General features: G+C 42.4%; 1 protein-coding gene and 1 non-coding gene across 3 annotated transcripts; both read left to right on the top strand.

The window, feature by feature from the left end:
• Positions 1 to 277: 277 nt before the first annotated feature.
• On the top strand, positions 278 to 350 carry TRNAR-ACG (transfer RNA arginine (anticodon ACG)). The gene has a single exon. It is a non-coding gene; the product is annotated as a tRNA-Arg (tRNA).
• Positions 351 to 386: 36 nt separating this feature from the next.
• LOC127785159 (uncharacterized) lies at positions 387 to 12,273 on the top strand. 2 transcript variants are annotated; one of them, XM_052312580.1, is made up of 12 exons: positions 387 to 608; positions 714 to 821; positions 900 to 1,037; positions 1,735 to 2,049; positions 2,955 to 3,297; positions 3,494 to 4,758; positions 4,845 to 4,930; positions 5,017 to 5,235; positions 8,369 to 8,497; positions 9,407 to 9,751; positions 11,311 to 11,426; positions 11,859 to 12,273. In XM_052312580.1, the coding sequence occupies exons 1-12, from the start codon at positions 393 to 395 to the stop codon at positions 11,999 to 12,001; spliced, it is 3,423 nt and encodes a 1,140-aa protein (XP_052168540.1). In that variant the 5' UTR covers positions 387 to 392; the 3' UTR covers positions 12,002 to 12,273. The 2 variants fall into 2 exon arrangements, with proteins under 2 accessions (XP_052168540.1, XP_052168541.1); XM_052312581.1 differs by having other exon boundaries at positions 411 to 608; positions 2,961 to 3,297; positions 11,859 to 12,272.
• Positions 12,274 to 16,494: the final 4,221 nt, after the last annotated feature.

The raw sequence follows: 16,494 nt of genomic DNA, 5'->3' as shown, positions 1-16,494 counted from the left end.
AATTTTTGTGAAATTTACTCTATTTTTAACCACGCATTAAACTTTTTTAAGTTTGACTAAACTATAAAAAAAGTATAGTAATATTTTTAACACAAAATAAACATACAATCAAAATGTATCAAAATTTAGTTTTAATGAAACTAATTTTAAAAATATAAAAAAATATATTAACATTTTTAACATAATAATCAAGATATATTAAAAGGTAGATTCGATGAAACAAATGTAGCTAAATTTATCTGTAAAATGTAAATAAGTATAAATCAGTAGCACGAATGACTCCGTGGCCCAATGGATAAGGCGCTGGTCTACGGAACCAGAGATTCTGGGTTCGATCCCCAGCGGAGTCGGATTTAGTAATTTTTTTTTAATTTGGGGCGGGATGGGATGCCATGCCATATTCTCTTTCTACTTTTTCGTTTCCCGCGCCGCCCTCGCGCGCACAAAAATTCCCCATTCCCCAACATTTTTATTTTGGGTGGCTCCCTCCTCGGGCGAGGGCGATGGCGATGGCGGAGGAGGACGGCGACCGGTTCATCGAGATGGTGTCGGCGGGGACGCTGTACCTCTCCGGCGAATGGGAGCGCAAGTACTGGAGCTGCTCCAGGGTAGGGTACTTGTACACTCCCATCTCTTCCTCCCCTTTCTTCTCTAGGGTTTTGGTTGATTGCGTTGCTCGCTGCGTCTAATTTGTTTACTCGCTACGGTACAAGGGCAAGGATCGGTACCCCTACCCGGTGGGTTATCACGCCGTCCGCCACTTCTCCGGGATATCCTACACCATGCAAATTCACCAAGGACCCAGAGGCCCTCTTTTCCAGGTATAGTATGCCTATTTCCTACGGAGTCAAATCTTCCTTCATGTCCATGAAAATGAAAACAACTTTCTCAATCTGCAGGTCACATCCACCCAAGGAGATTCATCCACTGGGCCCACCCCGGATATTGCCTGGAAGAACTTCCACAAAAAGACCGCTCCTAAAGTCAGAGACTGGCAGAGGAAAAGGAGCTTCCCTCAGAAGATTGATGGCGTTGAGGCAAATGCCCCTTATTTACCTTGGATATAAATAATCTCATTCTCAATCATATCTTAATTATCTTCATGGATGGTGCTTCTTCCTATTTTTACCTCACACGAAATCAATTAATCATCTTTAAACTGTGTTTCTTTTTTTTGTACATACACTGTACCACACTCCTTTCTTGCCAAGGATAATCGTAAACTGTCTATCCTTACACCACCACAATCGTAAACATGATCCAAGTGCTGTCATTCACTTCACTTTTAATCTATTATTATATCTTTGTACATGTACTGATTTCTATTAGGTTTGTACCAAAGTGGTTTACCGTACTGCTGGCTTGGAGTTGGAGATACGATTCTGCAATAAATTGTGCTGTTTGGAAACCTTGTCATTGAACAGTAATTACATTATGGTCAATAAATTACCAGAGGAAAAAAAGAGAGGGAGAGACATACATGCATGAACAAGCAGTTTGGTGCTAGCAAATGGAGTTACAACTCCAGTACCTTGGCATGTATACATCAGTCTTTCGATTGGAACCAAAATACTTGTTCCAACAAGAAAAGATAGAATGAGCTATTCCAACAAGAAGTAGAAGTAGTGCTCAATCATTACTTTGCAAGATTTTTCAGTAGATATAAAGTATGTGCCTTCAACATTGATTAGCCAGATTCCAACTTAACTTTAGTTCTGCTATGGTCTTATGCAGCTTTTCGGGTTTAAAAATGCATCTGTTCAGAGGCTGCTTCGTGAACTTATAGTTCGTTCGACTGGAGCAGTGCAGCTAAACTTGCCTCATCCAGTTACTTCTGATGCTGATTCACCTTTAAGCCGTAAGGTTGAAGCTGAAATTTCTGATGGAAATGAAGTTTGCATGGACAAGACGGGTGGACCTGCTAAACGAAGTATGAGGCCAAGCCAGGAGGAAGGGACTGCTAAAAGGGTTCACTACCAGAATATTTCCACTTCAACTGATAAGTGCCATAATGAGTTGGATATAGTTGCTGATGAAGGTTCAAACGAAGTAAGAAGAGCTCTTTTTTTCGTAGTATTTGCCCCTGAAGCATACTTGGTGTCTGATAACTTCTGTATTGCATATATTATGGCAGTATAGCTATAGAAATAAAATTTGTCACAACTTCATATGGATGGCATTATGGAAAGTACATTTTATTTTACAGTAAAGATATTGATTGGTCGCCTAACATCACCAGATTTTGGTATACAATAATATTCTGGTTGTGATTTCTCTGTTGTGCTCAAGCACTGGTGGTTGTTTTGTAAGATTAACACTAGCCGATGTGTATATTTACTACCTTCTCTATTCATGAAAGCAAATGCCATATAATTTTATAAACATTCGGTAAAGTGACAAGCCTTATTTCACAAGCACGGTGCTGAATAATTACTACGATTCAACCTTTTGATACTTATTTGTATCCCCCCCTTTTTTTTTTCAAATGTTACTTATCTGTACCTTCTGGGATCATGATTATGCTTTAGGGATCCATATGGTTCTCGCTGGGCACTAATTCTGCCAGTGTTACTTTTCTTGGTTTCCAAATGGGCTGCGGAGCTCTGTCCAGTGAATTGCTTTCATATTTCTTCCGCTAATGAATACGTGAATGCTTTTTATTGTAATACTATACCCCTGAGTGAGAAAATATGCCTTGTAGTTGTTTACACATTTCTGTTTACTATTACATGTTTTTTTAGTTTTTACACATTAATCCATGTGAAAATTAAGATTTGACAAAATATGGTCATATTTTTGCTGCTGGCCAAGGGATTGTTACTTGTGCTTTTTAAGCAACCTGTGAATTGTCATGCTAATATATATATATTTTGAGGCACCAAGGTTCATACTACTTGTAGTAGTTGATAAGTTGAAAGCTCAGTATCTGATATTAGTGTTGTGCATTGTTCAAGTTGCAGGATGCCACTGGTTCAAGATGCACGTCTTCTTCGCTGGAAGACATGCCTTGCAACTCAACACATACTTTGGTTGACGACAATTTAAGTGAATTTGTTGCAGATTCACCTGAACAAGTTGCTTTATCTTCTAGTTCTTATTTAAGCTCTCAAAAGTCTGACCTAGAATCAGCTGAGAGAGAAGTAGCTAAGTCTATGATGTCTATTTTGCTTCCCCAAGCTATTCCCTTTCTAAACAAAACTCACAGAAAGAAGAAGAAGGTTAAGCATAAAAAGAGAGAAGAAACTATTTCAACTACAACTGCTTTAGCTGAAAATCCATCTGCTGATGGTTGCCGAGGTATGTAAGCTTCATACTTGTATAAAACATATCTTTGTTGAAAATTTGAGTCACTATAAGTAAGAAATATTGTCACATTCTCTTAGAAAAGGAAACCTTTTACCCAAGTAGCCTACTCAGACAAGAGTTAGGACTTAAGGGGTCCATGACATTGTGTTTAATAGAGTTTTTGGTCATGATTTCTTGTATCAAGCAGGTGTAGCTGTGTCTACAAGTACCTGTGAAGGAATAAATATAAAAACTTCTCAAACATATTCCCATGGGCAATCTTTTTGTGAAATGGTTAAAGACTGCTGTGGTGATGATGATGGCATGATTGATGAGCCAGGCCTTAAATCAGATGACATGAAAGTTGTTGCAGATAGTTTTGAGGATGATGAGCAGGGTTGGTGTGACAATAAATCTAAATCCATGGGTGCTCGCTGTCATGATGATGATGCGTGCTCTAAGGAAAGTTTGCCGTATGGTAACAGGGAAGATCATGATGGCCACTCTGAGTGTCAGATGGGGATAGATGATGGCACAAACACACCTGATGTGGTATATGATCATGAAAGAGGTCAATATGTTTTATCTGAAGCGCTCCTTGCCTGTCTGGAGGAAGAATTCGGTGAGAAGGATAATTCCTGCCCTGCAAACTACAATCAAATCGATGTTGGGCGGAGACAAGGTGAGCAGCACTTTGAGGACCCTAGAAGTGGGATTAACGACGACTCATCAATTTCGGTTGGCGTGTCAGATAAGAGCAACTTGAGGAGTGGATTAATTGATGGTTATGCACAAGCTTCTGCTAAGAGCTGGACAGGAAATTCAAGGCATGGAGAGTCTTTAACAAATTTGTTGCAGAGTCCAGTTCATTCTAACGCACATAACAATAGTGAGAAAATGGGTGGTAAATTTGATGATACTGAGTTTGTTGACAAATTTGTTGCTTTTGACAAATATGGGATGAAAAGAGTAAACACTGTTACAGTGTGGCCTGTTGATGTTAGAACAAAAACAGGTAAAAGAAATCACCCTCTTGAGGAGCAAAAAGAATGTCAAACTGGATGCAGAAATGGCAATGAGAACCCAATGGTTTCCATCGGTTGTGGGAGTTATGTTTGTGGTCGTGTACCTCCTAAGGATGAAGACAATGCTTGCCATGAGCATGCTCCTCCTGACGTCAACCATTTAAATGGTCCATTATGTAGACACAAAGAAACATCGTCAAGGGTGTCAAATCTTCATCTAGATCTTATGGGATGCTATCTGCATCCAATGCCTGTCTTGTCTATCGTCCTAAACACCAAAAATAACAGCAGCTTACTGATCTATGTACTCTGTGGCCTTCTAGAGAGCTGTGAAAGATTCCTTTATGTGTATACTATCGTCCCTAAGGATCAGCAAGAGACAGCACCTTATTTTGTTGGCTACACTCCTCTTCTATTGTCCTCCTTGGAGCGGTCATGTACAGGAAATGTAAGAACATACTGTGGTTACAATTTTTCTTTTTTGGTCAACATGTAAAGTGTACTCACTACTTTGATATCTTTTGTTTTCTTCAGCTCCCATTTGAAAGGTCTGGGTTGCAGTTCACACCTGATGGCCAATTTCTGGTCCTCCTTGGCAGTATCAGAATGCCTTATTGCAGGTTGTAATTTCATTCCTTAGAGCCAGCCAAGAAATGCGTTGGATGTTCTGATTATATTGGTGCTAACCACATATACTTATTAACAGGAAGCAAATCATTGATTGTTCTTGCTCCTTGTGCAAGTTGGATCAGTGTGAGGATAATTATTTGAAAATTGTATCTGTGGATTTGGGTTATGTTTCACTCTTGACCAAACTGATGGCTTATGGGTCACTGTCATGCATTTTAATCTGTGAACCAAATTACATTGTAACCGTTGAAGATGGAAGAAACTTGCATATCTGGATGATGGCTGCTGGGTGGAGGTACTTGTTTCTACCTTACTGGTGTTTAATGCTTCCTGTCCATCCCGTTTTTTACTTTATTGGTTTATTGTTGTTATGAGGCCTCCTTCGGCATCGCAGTAGATTTTCAAAAACACTTTTTTTTCTAGGTTTCAAACCAACAACTATCTGTAGACATCATTTCAAATCCAAACGGAAAAAAATCTTACAGGATGTGGTAACTGGCAAGTTATTTATCTTAGCTTCAAAATGTGGTAACTGATTGCTCCCTATATGGGCCCCTGTTAGAAGCCAGCTACGTTATTGAGAAAATCAGTGCGAACATGCTTGTAGCATGGTGGTAAATGCCTTCCAGTGGAAGCTACTGACCAGGGTTCCAATCCTTCTCTGGCACCAAAAAGGGTCACTCGCTGGTTCCCCGAAAAACATGGTTTAAGAATGGAGGGTGGGCCCTCTGTATGGAAGGCCTGGGCCATAGGGGGCGGCCTTTGTCGATCCCGGTTTCGGGTGCTTCTTAATTGAAATACCTTGGGGGAATTTTCTTTAATTGAGGAAATTAATCAAGAATACTTGAGAGTACAGTACGCACTTTCTCTTGCCCTGCATCCAAGCCAAAGGATCTGGGACTTCAACCACCAATCACTACCACTTTTATGGTTACCTTATTCTATCACAAAGCACAAACTGGGCTCTAAATGTTTAATCGGCAATCTATCAGCTTATCTTATGAAGATATATATTTGATGAAAATATTAGGATTTTGCAATGTGGCATTTAATAGCTATGGCCCTGTTTCGTCCATGCTGCTTCCTTCTTCCCTGTGTTGTTTCTGTTAGAATTTCAATGGTTACTCTCATTGAGAAGAGGATGGCACTCGAGATGGGACAATTTTCTGGTTTTCTTCATTCACAAAACATAAAAAGCCATGTCCAGCCATATCCTCCCAAAGAGGATTGGATACATATTTATAGCTGCTTGTAGCAGCCATGCTAGTCTAAGAGGGTGCTGTCCTAGAGCATCCCAACAGACTGTCCTAGAGCATCCCAACAAACTGTCCTAGAGCATCTCAACAAACTGCTGTCCTAACTGCTGTCCTAGAGCATCCAAACTGAAAGTAGAGATGCTGTCCTAGAAAGCTAAAAAACAGGAAAAAGGCACCACAAGACCAAGACCAACCAGCCAAGACTTATTCCTACAGTTTCTGTCTAGCTTTCTTCCTGTGAATTTCCACTCCTGGTTTGTAATCCAGAAATGATGTGGATTACTCTTTCCTTTCTTATCTGCAACTTTTCCTTTTTTTTCTTTTTTTTGTTCGAAAAAACGCAGGAGAACTGCACCTCATTAAATTAAGAAGAGAGAAAAGGGGCTAGAGCCCTACAACACACACCACTCCACACAACTCTCAACTAAGGAAACACAAAAGCGCCTGAGCTAAACACCAAAGGGGCGACCACTGCCACTAAGCTAACCACCAAGGAGGGGGGCTGTCAAAGAGGACAGACCCTTGGCTCCTGCTAGACACCACAACCGACGCTCCTCTCCAGCAAGGTAAGAGCACCACCAAGGCTGGGGGCAGTTCCATAAAAAACACAGCGATTCCGATGGTTCCAAATAGACCATGCCCCAAGCACGATGAGAGAATTGAGCCCTTTTAGAATTAAACCACTTGTTGCACTAGAAGCCTTTTCCCACCAGCTGTCAAAATAAATGTCTGAAGGCTGTGGAGATAAGGAATGGAGGCCGACCTGCCTTAAAAGGAGGTACCAGAAATGCCTAGAAAAGACACAGGAAACTAGAAGGTGGTTGATAGACTCATCTTCCTGGTCACAGAGAGGGCATTGGTCAGGGTGGGGCAGCCCACGTCGCGCGAGGCGATCCGTGGTCCAGCACCGATTATGGGCCACCAACCAGAGAAAGAAGCGGCATTTGGGTGGTGCCCAGGTTTTCCAAATCCTCTCATAAGGTCTGAAAAGCATAGAACCCAGGAAGAAACCTTCATAGGTCGACTTGGCGGAGTACTGCCCACTATTTGAAAGACGCCAAATGTGGACATCTTCGACATCAGGCTCTAACTCAAAATTGTACAACACTTCCCAGAGATGGAGAAAATCCACAATAACACCAACCGTGAGGGCACCCTTGACATCAAAAACCCAGCTGCGTTCAGTAAGAGCTTCATGGACAGTACGTTGTTTCACCCTTCTTATAGGAATGGCTTCAAAAAGACATGGTGCAAGATCAACAACCCGCTGTCCAAAGATCCAACGATCAGTCCAGAATAGAGTGTGCTTCCCATTGCCTACTTCCGAAACAAAGGCCACCGAGAAGAAGGCTTAACTTGGTCCGGGATCTGAATAGGAAGGGCTGCCCAAGGGCGATGAGTTTCAGTTTTTTTCAGCCAAGCCCACCTCATCTTTAAAGCCCAGCCAAGATATTTGAGATCATAAATACCAAGTCCCCCTAGCTCAAGAGGGCGGGTGACCTTTCCCCAAGCCACAAGGCAATGCCCCCCAAGCGCATCCCTGCGACCCCTCCAAAGAAAACTTCTCCGAAGTTTGTCCACTGCTTTAATAGCCCAAAGAGGAAAATCAACTGCCATTGCCAGATAAATAAGCATGGCAGTGAGAACAAATTGGACCTGAACTTTTCGACCTGCCCGCGTCATGAGATCTGCTTTCCCAAATTTTCCTTTTTAAGAACTTCTTTAATGTAACTCCATATTGGTTCATACAACGTCAATAGATAAGAGCAGAAGATTACCCGGTGTTGTTTCTGGCCCATAGCAACTTCTTTGACTCATTTCCATGTTTTCTAGCTGGAGCCAAGCTCTCTTTCTGGCTCACCTTACCTTCATTGTGCATATTTTCGGCTTGATCTTCTTTGGTTCATCTGCTGGTCCTTTCTTGTATGTGGCTCATAGAACAGTGAGATCATAAGGATATTTATAGGCAGCACTAATAGGCTAATAGCTTGTGTGACCATATTCCATCTTGCTAGACATCCATATTAGGGATACACAATATGATACCCCCTCAAATTGTATCTTATGCTAGTGTTATTTTTTTTTATATATAATGTTTTGTAATAGGTTCATAGATACCCCCATATAATTTTTACTGGATATGCTATTTATTTTCATTTTTTCATGTCACAGAATAATATCTGAGGAGTATGTGATTCCTAGTTCTGGTAATGTGGGTAATTCAATAATAGAGCTCAGAAGAATGCCGAAAAGCAGCACTCTCATCGTTGGTCATGATGGCACAGGAAGCTTTTGTTTGTGGTAAGTCGGGGTCCTCCATTGGTGATACATTTGTCTTAATTGTCACACGGATGCTGCCTTTATTCTTAATCTTACTACTATACTACTATCCTGATACTTTTACATGAAGTGTCAGCTAAGATACAAGTCCTAGGTCAATATCCAAATTCCAAATTCAAGGTTTGCATGGTTCTAAATACATAGTATCTTATTAGAAGGTATCCTGTGTTTGACAGTAATGCTCTTCCAGATTCTGAAATACCAAAGATGGATGTTGTATCGGTGAACGACAAATATGTGCTTCAGGAATGGTAGGAACTAGTGATACTACACAAATAGATTAAGACAACACTCCAAGCAGGAAAGAGGAAGAACGTGGCGGACTAGGTCACACTTATAAAATGCTTTTTCCTGCTAAGTGAATCAAAACCAACATATGCTTTGCAGTTTGAAATATTCACTGCAAATGCATGAGTTAAGTGAAATTAATATTCTAAAAAGACCATTCTAAAATTAATATGATAAAACTCACGAAAAAAAAATCAAGCTTATTACTCCTTCCGTTTCACAATGTAAGTCATTCTAGTATTTCCCACATTCATATTGATGTTAATGAATCTAGACATATATATCTATCTAGATTCATTAACATAAATATGAATGTGCGAAATGCTAGAATGATTTACATTGTGAAACGGAGGAAGTATATAACAAACAGTTGTCTGTTATTTTGTGTTGACTTCTGTAACATTTAGACATGTGCTTAACTTTACAAAAACGGTGTAAAGATCCTGTTTTACATTATAATATTGATAATGCAATCCCTGTATGCACAACAAGTTACTATTAATGCATGTTCTCTTAATTTAATTTATTTAAACCATTCTATTTTTGTTGGTCCATTCTGATTTGATGTAAACAATTTTCTAGGGATATCTCCAAGCGAACACTTCTGGCAACTTTTACAGCTCCAGGAATCATTGTTTTCCAGATTCAGCCAGTAGTATCGTGTAGTTTGCAGGAGGATATCATTCTTGCTTCGGTTAGTGACATAGAGAGAAGGTTAAGAGAGATTACAGTTACTGGTGTGTCCAGAAAAGCTGACAAGGAGTCCATTTTGTCACCTGGAAAAGATACAGCAATTTGGATTCTGATTTCGTCTGCTTCAGTAGCGGAGTATCAAAGTGATCTTCGAGCAAAGGAACATAATGCACGATGGAGGCTAGCTCTGCTGGCAAATAAGACTGTTATTATGGGAACTATTTTGGATCCAAGGTACCTTCAGCTCTCCATGTACAGTTATAGCATGCTCCATTTATTTTTGTTATGCACTTGCATGGACAAATTTTACATTCTGTGGCTAGATTATGAATAAAAAATGTTAGTATTTTAAAAAGTGGCTTCCCCAAAACTTTTTGAAGAGGAAAACTACATTTGTGCTCTTTACACTGATGTCCATAACATGATGTGTGTTATACAAGTCAGTCATTTGGATGGAAACTGGGGACGTGTTGGGGGGATCAAGGGTTAGAGAGCTGCCACAAGTTATGTTAGCTATCACTGGTGGGAGAAATGACTAATTCATCCAATATAGCCTGTTTTCAGCTGTAAACCGTAATCTGCTTTGTTCTGTTTTTTTGGATACCTGGACTGCTTGCCAAACTACAGACGCCCCTTTGCAAACATGTGTAATTATGTATTTTTTACTTGTTATAGTCTAGTCATATTTTTGAATTCGGATAGTTCCTAGTACTAAGATCGAATTCTGTCATGGTTTTGTTTTAGCCCCTGTTCTCCCTTCCCAAACGCTGCTTGTAGATCTGGTTTCAGTTGTTTCGTCTAACCATCACTTGTTACTCTTAAACTATCACTTGTTATGCACTATTAATTTCGGTTACCACTTAGTGTTAGTATCACATCAGTAGTCTGATTATCTTAATATCATGGTCACTTAAAGAAATTGGTGAAGATACCTGATTGCAACCTTACAGATAGGATCAAGTGTTCTTTTATAGAGGTAAATGCCTAAATGGAAACAGTGGTGCCAAGTTGGTCTGACTGGTTATATTTTAAATACAAAATTTTAAAAGGTACAAACTTGGTTATGCCCTATAGGTACAAAGTAGGTTTTGTCCTATGGAGAACCATGGCAAATTCATGTTTGAATTTCATTTTCCATTTCCAGAAGAAAGGTTAAATTTTCCAATTCAAGAAGAAAGGCTAAATTTAGTTGAACACGAAGGTCATTTCTGCTTGTCCAGATGCATCAGCATGTAATGATAATAATCTCCACGTGTAGACTCTTAGAGTGGAAAAACCATAGAGTAAGTGTTGTGATCCATATCTAACTATCTCCACGTAGATCGATATCTGAGGGGTAGCGTTCACATAATGATGTATTGTGATAAGTACTATTGGAATTATGTTATAACGCTGGTTTTCCGTGAAGATAAGCATATATCTCACTGCATCTGAGTGAACAATGTGGTCAACTATTTGCTGCTCTGTAGTTAGTATACATTACATTGCACTGTTGAGCTGAACATGGATCTGTTGTTATCGGTCAAAGTATTGGCAGCAGAGTTTTTTTTTTTTTCCAAATGCATAATATAAAGTTCCATGCTGAGGGAGAAGAAATTGCTGGCTTGTTTACCTGCTTTAAGGTCATCAGAAAGTGAAGGATTGACATGTAAAGAATGCAAAATGCTTTTGAATCATTACCGTATTAAATCTTAGATCTGATGATTCACTTCATTACAACTCTCCTTCGAGAAGATATTTGTAGTACTATGACATGAATTATCTTCAACCTCAGCGATTTGCATTCTTCTCAGGGCTACTGCAGTAGATGTTTGTGGTAACCATGGATTCGCTGGAACACATGGAGGTCTCTTGTACGCATGGGAATTGTCTTCTGGGAGAAAACTTGCTGGTACACAATGTTTTAACAGTAAGTGATGAAGAGTTCACGCCTTCTTAAATAAAATAGCTAACACATACCAAATAACAAGTTGGTATGCATAAACAAAGAAGACAGTGACGGTTTGTTTGCATCTTTCTATCGAGTTATCATTTTTTTTTTTGGCTCTGTACATATTCTAGTTCTAAACTTTTCGGGTTTCACATACATACAGAACTTGTAATACATCATCTAAAGAAAAAACTTCGATAGTATTGCTAAATAGTCAGGTATTAAATACTCATGGTTATTTCTCTGGGCCCTACTTAATAGGATGCTAAGTAGGAACTGTTCTGATCACTACCTGTTTTTGCTACATAATGGAGCGATTTTATCTGTTCCATAAATAGCATATGCTCATATTTCGAGCCGATTATAAGTGGAAAATATACTACACTAACCTCTCCGATCTATGCAATTCAGGTGGACGAGTCTCGTGCGTTGCTGTTGATGCTAAATCAGGTGTAGTAGCAGTGGCCGACGATGGATGCCAGCTGGTACTTTACAGTCAAAATAAGGTGCTGAGCAATGCAAGGGCAGAAGGGAACATGTTCAGGATAAAGTAGCCGTTTGGACATTGTAGTTGGAAAGTAAGGTTGGTGACTGTATGCATATGGCTTGCAATTTACAGTGGATTGTACATAAAATTTTTGTTGGTCTCGTACATCCATCATACTATCAAATGTACATAGCTGATAGAATCTCGCGTTGCATTTCAATTTGAAGGCGCAGATCGCCTTGCAACTTGGTAATATTCCAAAGACGAGTCGGAAACGAGGGTCCGGCTATTGCGCGATCAGGAAGAGTCGAAGAGACCCACTTGCGCCGTTGAGCGTAACGCGTTTTATCCGGTGGCCTCTCCGCATCCAGAAAACGACAAAAAAAGAAAACCGCACGCTTCTCGTTGGAATAAATCCACTTTGAAAAGTGACCCTAATACCCTAAAACGCAAAACCTGACACCTAAACTAATAAAATCGGTGCAAATTTAACAACCTCGATGGTTTTGGAGAATGGTTTCACTGACGTGGTACATTATGTGGAGATGTTGATCTGGTCTTGGTCCTACGTGGTGTTGACGTGGCGCTTACGTGACATTAGAATTAAAAAAAATGTCGGACCCACTGACAGGTTGGGTCCACATGTCAGTTTATCCCTTCACCCATCTCTGTGTCTCTCATTTTGTTCCCACTGGACGTCCCTGAAGAGCTCGACGTGGCGGGGCTATCGACGCCGACGGTGGCTGCCCTAGTGGCATCCACTGGAGCTCCCTCGCCGAGCTCTATCCCGCTGCCATCACCGTCCACCACCGGTCATCGTCGTGCGCTTCCTCGCTGTCCCTGTGAAGAAGAAAAGGAGGAGATGGGGAGGCGGAGAGGCTGGCGAGCCGCTCCTCTCGCACCGGCCGGCGCGCGCCGTGCCTCGCCTCCTCTCCCGCCGGTTGTCGCGGGCTGCTCTCTCCTCTCCCACAGGCCGGCGCGCGCCGCTGCCTCACCTTCTCTCCCGCCGGTCGGCTAGCCGGCCATCCCCGACTGCTGTGCGCCGCTTGCTCTCCCGTCAGCCGTTGCGCATTGCTGTCTCCTTCCTCGCTGGCGAACAACGGTTGGTGGATCGCGTCTTCGGCCTCCACCTCTGCGGTGGCCACCTCACGGCTCTGGGGACGGCGGCCACCGATTGGCTGCTGATTTCGATGTCGTCCATGTGGCGGCGCCTACCCTAATCATCGTTGTCGTCGTCCAAATGGAGCTCCCGCAATCGCGGGGCAGCGTCGACCACCTAGGAGAGATGGAGCTCCTCTGCTACCATCTAGATTTGATTGAGGCTCGAGAGTGAAGCTTGGCGACATCACCTCCTTCTCGAGCAACGGCCGGCTGCCTTGCTCCTCCTTCTCGAGCTCCTCTCCTTGTCGAGCACACTCTTATCTGAGCGACGGCCGGCGACCACAGTGGCACCACGCCAGCACGCCGCCCTTCTCCTCCTTCGTGCCTCCGCTCATGCATGGAGCCCATTCCCTTGGCTGAGCTCGGAGAATACAGAGTCAGAGCCGCCGCTCTCCCACCCGTTGCCACCACTCCGGCCCCTGCCCGCTGCTGCCGCCGGCCCCCGCTTGCCGAATGGGGAGGGAGAGAGGGGGAGGATCAGGAAGGGATAGACGAACATGTGGGCACCACAAATTCTTCTTTTGTGTGAATGATAAATGGGTCCCACACGTATGTTTTTAATTCTAATGCCACCTAAGTGCCATGTCAACAACAGACTAGGTCAACACTGTCACAGACGCCACGTCAGCAAAACCGCCGAGAGAGTCAATTTGCACCGGTTTTAACAGTTTAGGGGTCAAAGATATCTGGTTTTGCGGTTCAATGTCATGGATTAGGTTCGGGTCACTTTAAGGGAGTCAAAGTGGACTTATTCCCTTCTCGTTTCCCTTTTGCGACGCGCCCCAACAAGTATCGCGGCCCAACACCTATCGATGTGCCTTGCAATTTTGGGCTCGAAAAAAAAAGAGAAACACATACGGCTATTTTTTCAGCTAAGTAGGGATAGTAGAGGGTGGGGAGATCAATGAAAGTAACTTTCAAATTAGAAAAGCTATAACTTTCTCGTACTGAATTGAAAAACAATACTCCCTCTATCCCATATTAAACGCAGTCGTGGGTTTTAGTGCCCAATGTTTGACCGTCTGTCTTATTTGAATTTATTTATGATGAGTATTTTTATTGTTAAGCATCTACAATGTTGTCTAAAAGTAGTCTATAGACAATATTATATTCTTTTCAGCTATCTAACCACATTGTGCAAGTAGTCTATAGCAAGGATATAGCAAAAAATTGTCCATAGCACTAAGGGTAGTGTTAACGGTGAAATTTTTCGCATCAACAGGTAGGCAATAAGATAATAAAATATCATAGTTGAACAGTAGAACTTTCACAAATGTTAAACAAACCGTTACACAGGTATGGGGGGCAACGGGAGTAGTAACGCTGTAGGGGGTGGCTGAATTTTTTTTACCTTTAGTGGGACCCACTTTAATTACTCACATTGTGGTAGTTTCTATAACTATGGACTCCTAGCTGCGGGTCCCACATCTATGGACTAGTTAGCCAAATACATTGGAGTTGCCCTAGATGATAAAACATGAATAGTACTTTATGCGCAACTTAATTTTTAAATTTTTTTCATAAATTTTTCAAATAAGACGAGCGGTTAAACATTGGACACAGAAACTTATGCACTACTACAAAACATCAAATATGTGTCGCCACTATAGGTGCCGGTTGTGCTAAAACTGGCACCTATAGACCTTTTCCCACCTCTGCGGGTTGAAATCGCAAAAAACCGGCACCTTTAAGTACTTATAGGTGTCGGTTCTAAATAAAAATTGGCACCTATAATATTTTGTGTCTTTTTTTTAAAAAACGGCACCTATAACAAATTATAAGTGTCGGTTAATTAAAAACCGACACCTATAACATATTATAGGTGCCGAAATTGAGCTGAGCTGGAGTCGAGACGGCGGGCCCCACCACGAGGAGCAGATAAGGTCTCGCTCTCGCCTCGCGTATGTCTCTCTCTCGTCTCCTCCCTTCTCTCTTGCTCTCTTCTCCTCTCCACCGCTCTTTCTCTCTCTCTCTGAGGCGGCGATGGGCTAGCCGCCGGGAGGCGTCGGTCGGTGGCGAGCTCGCGGAGGGCTGGCCGGAGGGAGGCGGTGGGCTCGCCGACGGGAGCTGGCGTGACGGCTCGAAGAGGTGTGAATCCCTTCTCTTTTCTATTGCATAAATTTGATCCAAATTTTGTGTTGTGGATGAATGTTGGATGTGGATGCGGATGTGCTTGCTGTGATGTCTTGTTCATTCTTGTTCTTGATGAATGTGATGCGGATGTGCTTGCTGTGATGTCTTGTTCATTCTTGTTCTTGATGAGTTGAGTAGTTGATGGACTGCTCGGTTCGATGCATCGGCTTGATGCACCTAAAAGGTGCCGGTTCTAAGGAACCGACACCCATTTGATTTCAAATCAGTGCCGCCTCCCTGTAGAATCGAGATGTCGACTAGAGGGGGGGGGGGGGTGAATAGGTGATTTAAAATTAAATGACACCTAATCAAAACTAACCTAGGTTGCTAGGCTCGGTGAGGGACAAGACTAACTAAGCAACTAAGTTATGTTTTGCAATCCTAGGGTGAAAGTGGCTCAAATATATCATTAGGAAAGTAAATCACACTTCCTAAGTCTAATTTAGCAATCATAGGGTGAAATGATCTCTAGTATGTCTCTAGAAATGTAAATTGCACAAATGTAAATGCAACAAGTAAATGAGACAAGGAGACAAGAGATTTTTCACCGAGGTTCGGAAACTCACCGGTTTTCTACTCCCCGTTGAGACGAGCCCAACTCCACCGCTCAACTACGAAGCCACCGCACGCCCCCTTCGTCAAGGGGTGGGCAAGGCGGGAGCCGGCTCACGGAGAGGACTACCCAAAGCCTTGATCACTAGGGTAATTCTTCCTTCACTCCGAAGGTGGTGAACTCCAAACCACTCACAACCGGCGCCGGGCCTCCTCCACAATCTTCTTAGAGAGGTCACCGGGCAACTTCTCCACAAGCCGTCTAGGAGGCGGCAATCTCCAAGAGTAACAAGCAATGACCTAGCATGGAGATGATCAATCAAGTGCCACACTAGCTTTACAAATGGAAGCAATGCACTTGACTCTTGGCTAATTAACCCTCTAACACACTAGACAGATGAACACAAAGCTCAAGTGGGTGTGAGAGAGGTGCAAGGGGTGTATGCAATTGAATTGGGTGCCAAGAGAGGCCCCTTGTTGCTGGAGGGGGATTATTTATACTCCCACCAACCAAAACTAGCTGTTGGGGGCGAAATCCCCCAACTCTGTGTATTGCCGGTCTAACCGGAGGTATGTGGCCGGTCAGACCGTGCTACTCTGCAACGGCTAGAAAACTAGCCGTTGTAATCCTTTCAGAGGGCCCCATTGGCTTGTCCGGTCAGACCGACGTTGAGTGGCCGGTCAGACCGGCCTCGGCTCGGTCAGACCGCCATC

Source organism: Oryza glaberrima, chromosome 9, assembly GCF_000147395.1.
Source record: "Oryza glaberrima chromosome 9, OglaRS2, whole genome shotgun sequence".
Taxonomy (NCBI): domain Eukaryota; kingdom Viridiplantae; phylum Streptophyta; class Magnoliopsida; order Poales; family Poaceae; genus Oryza; species Oryza glaberrima.
Note: the sequence above shows the minus strand (reverse complement) of the source record. Positions and strands in the feature narration are given on the sequence as shown.

Coding starts and splice junctions, on each gene's coding strand:
- LOC127785159 (XM_052312580.1), top strand. CDS start 393: ATGCCATATTCTCTTTCTACTTTTTCGTTTCCCGCGCCGCCCTCGCGC. Junction 4,759..4,844: donor AGCGGTCATGTACAGGAAAT/GTAAGAACATAC, acceptor TGTTTTCTTCAG/CTCCCATTTGAAAGGTCTGG. Junction 8,498..9,406: donor ACAGGAAGCTTTTGTTTGTG/GTAAGTCGGGGT, acceptor ACAATTTTCTAG/GGATATCTCCAAGCGAACAC.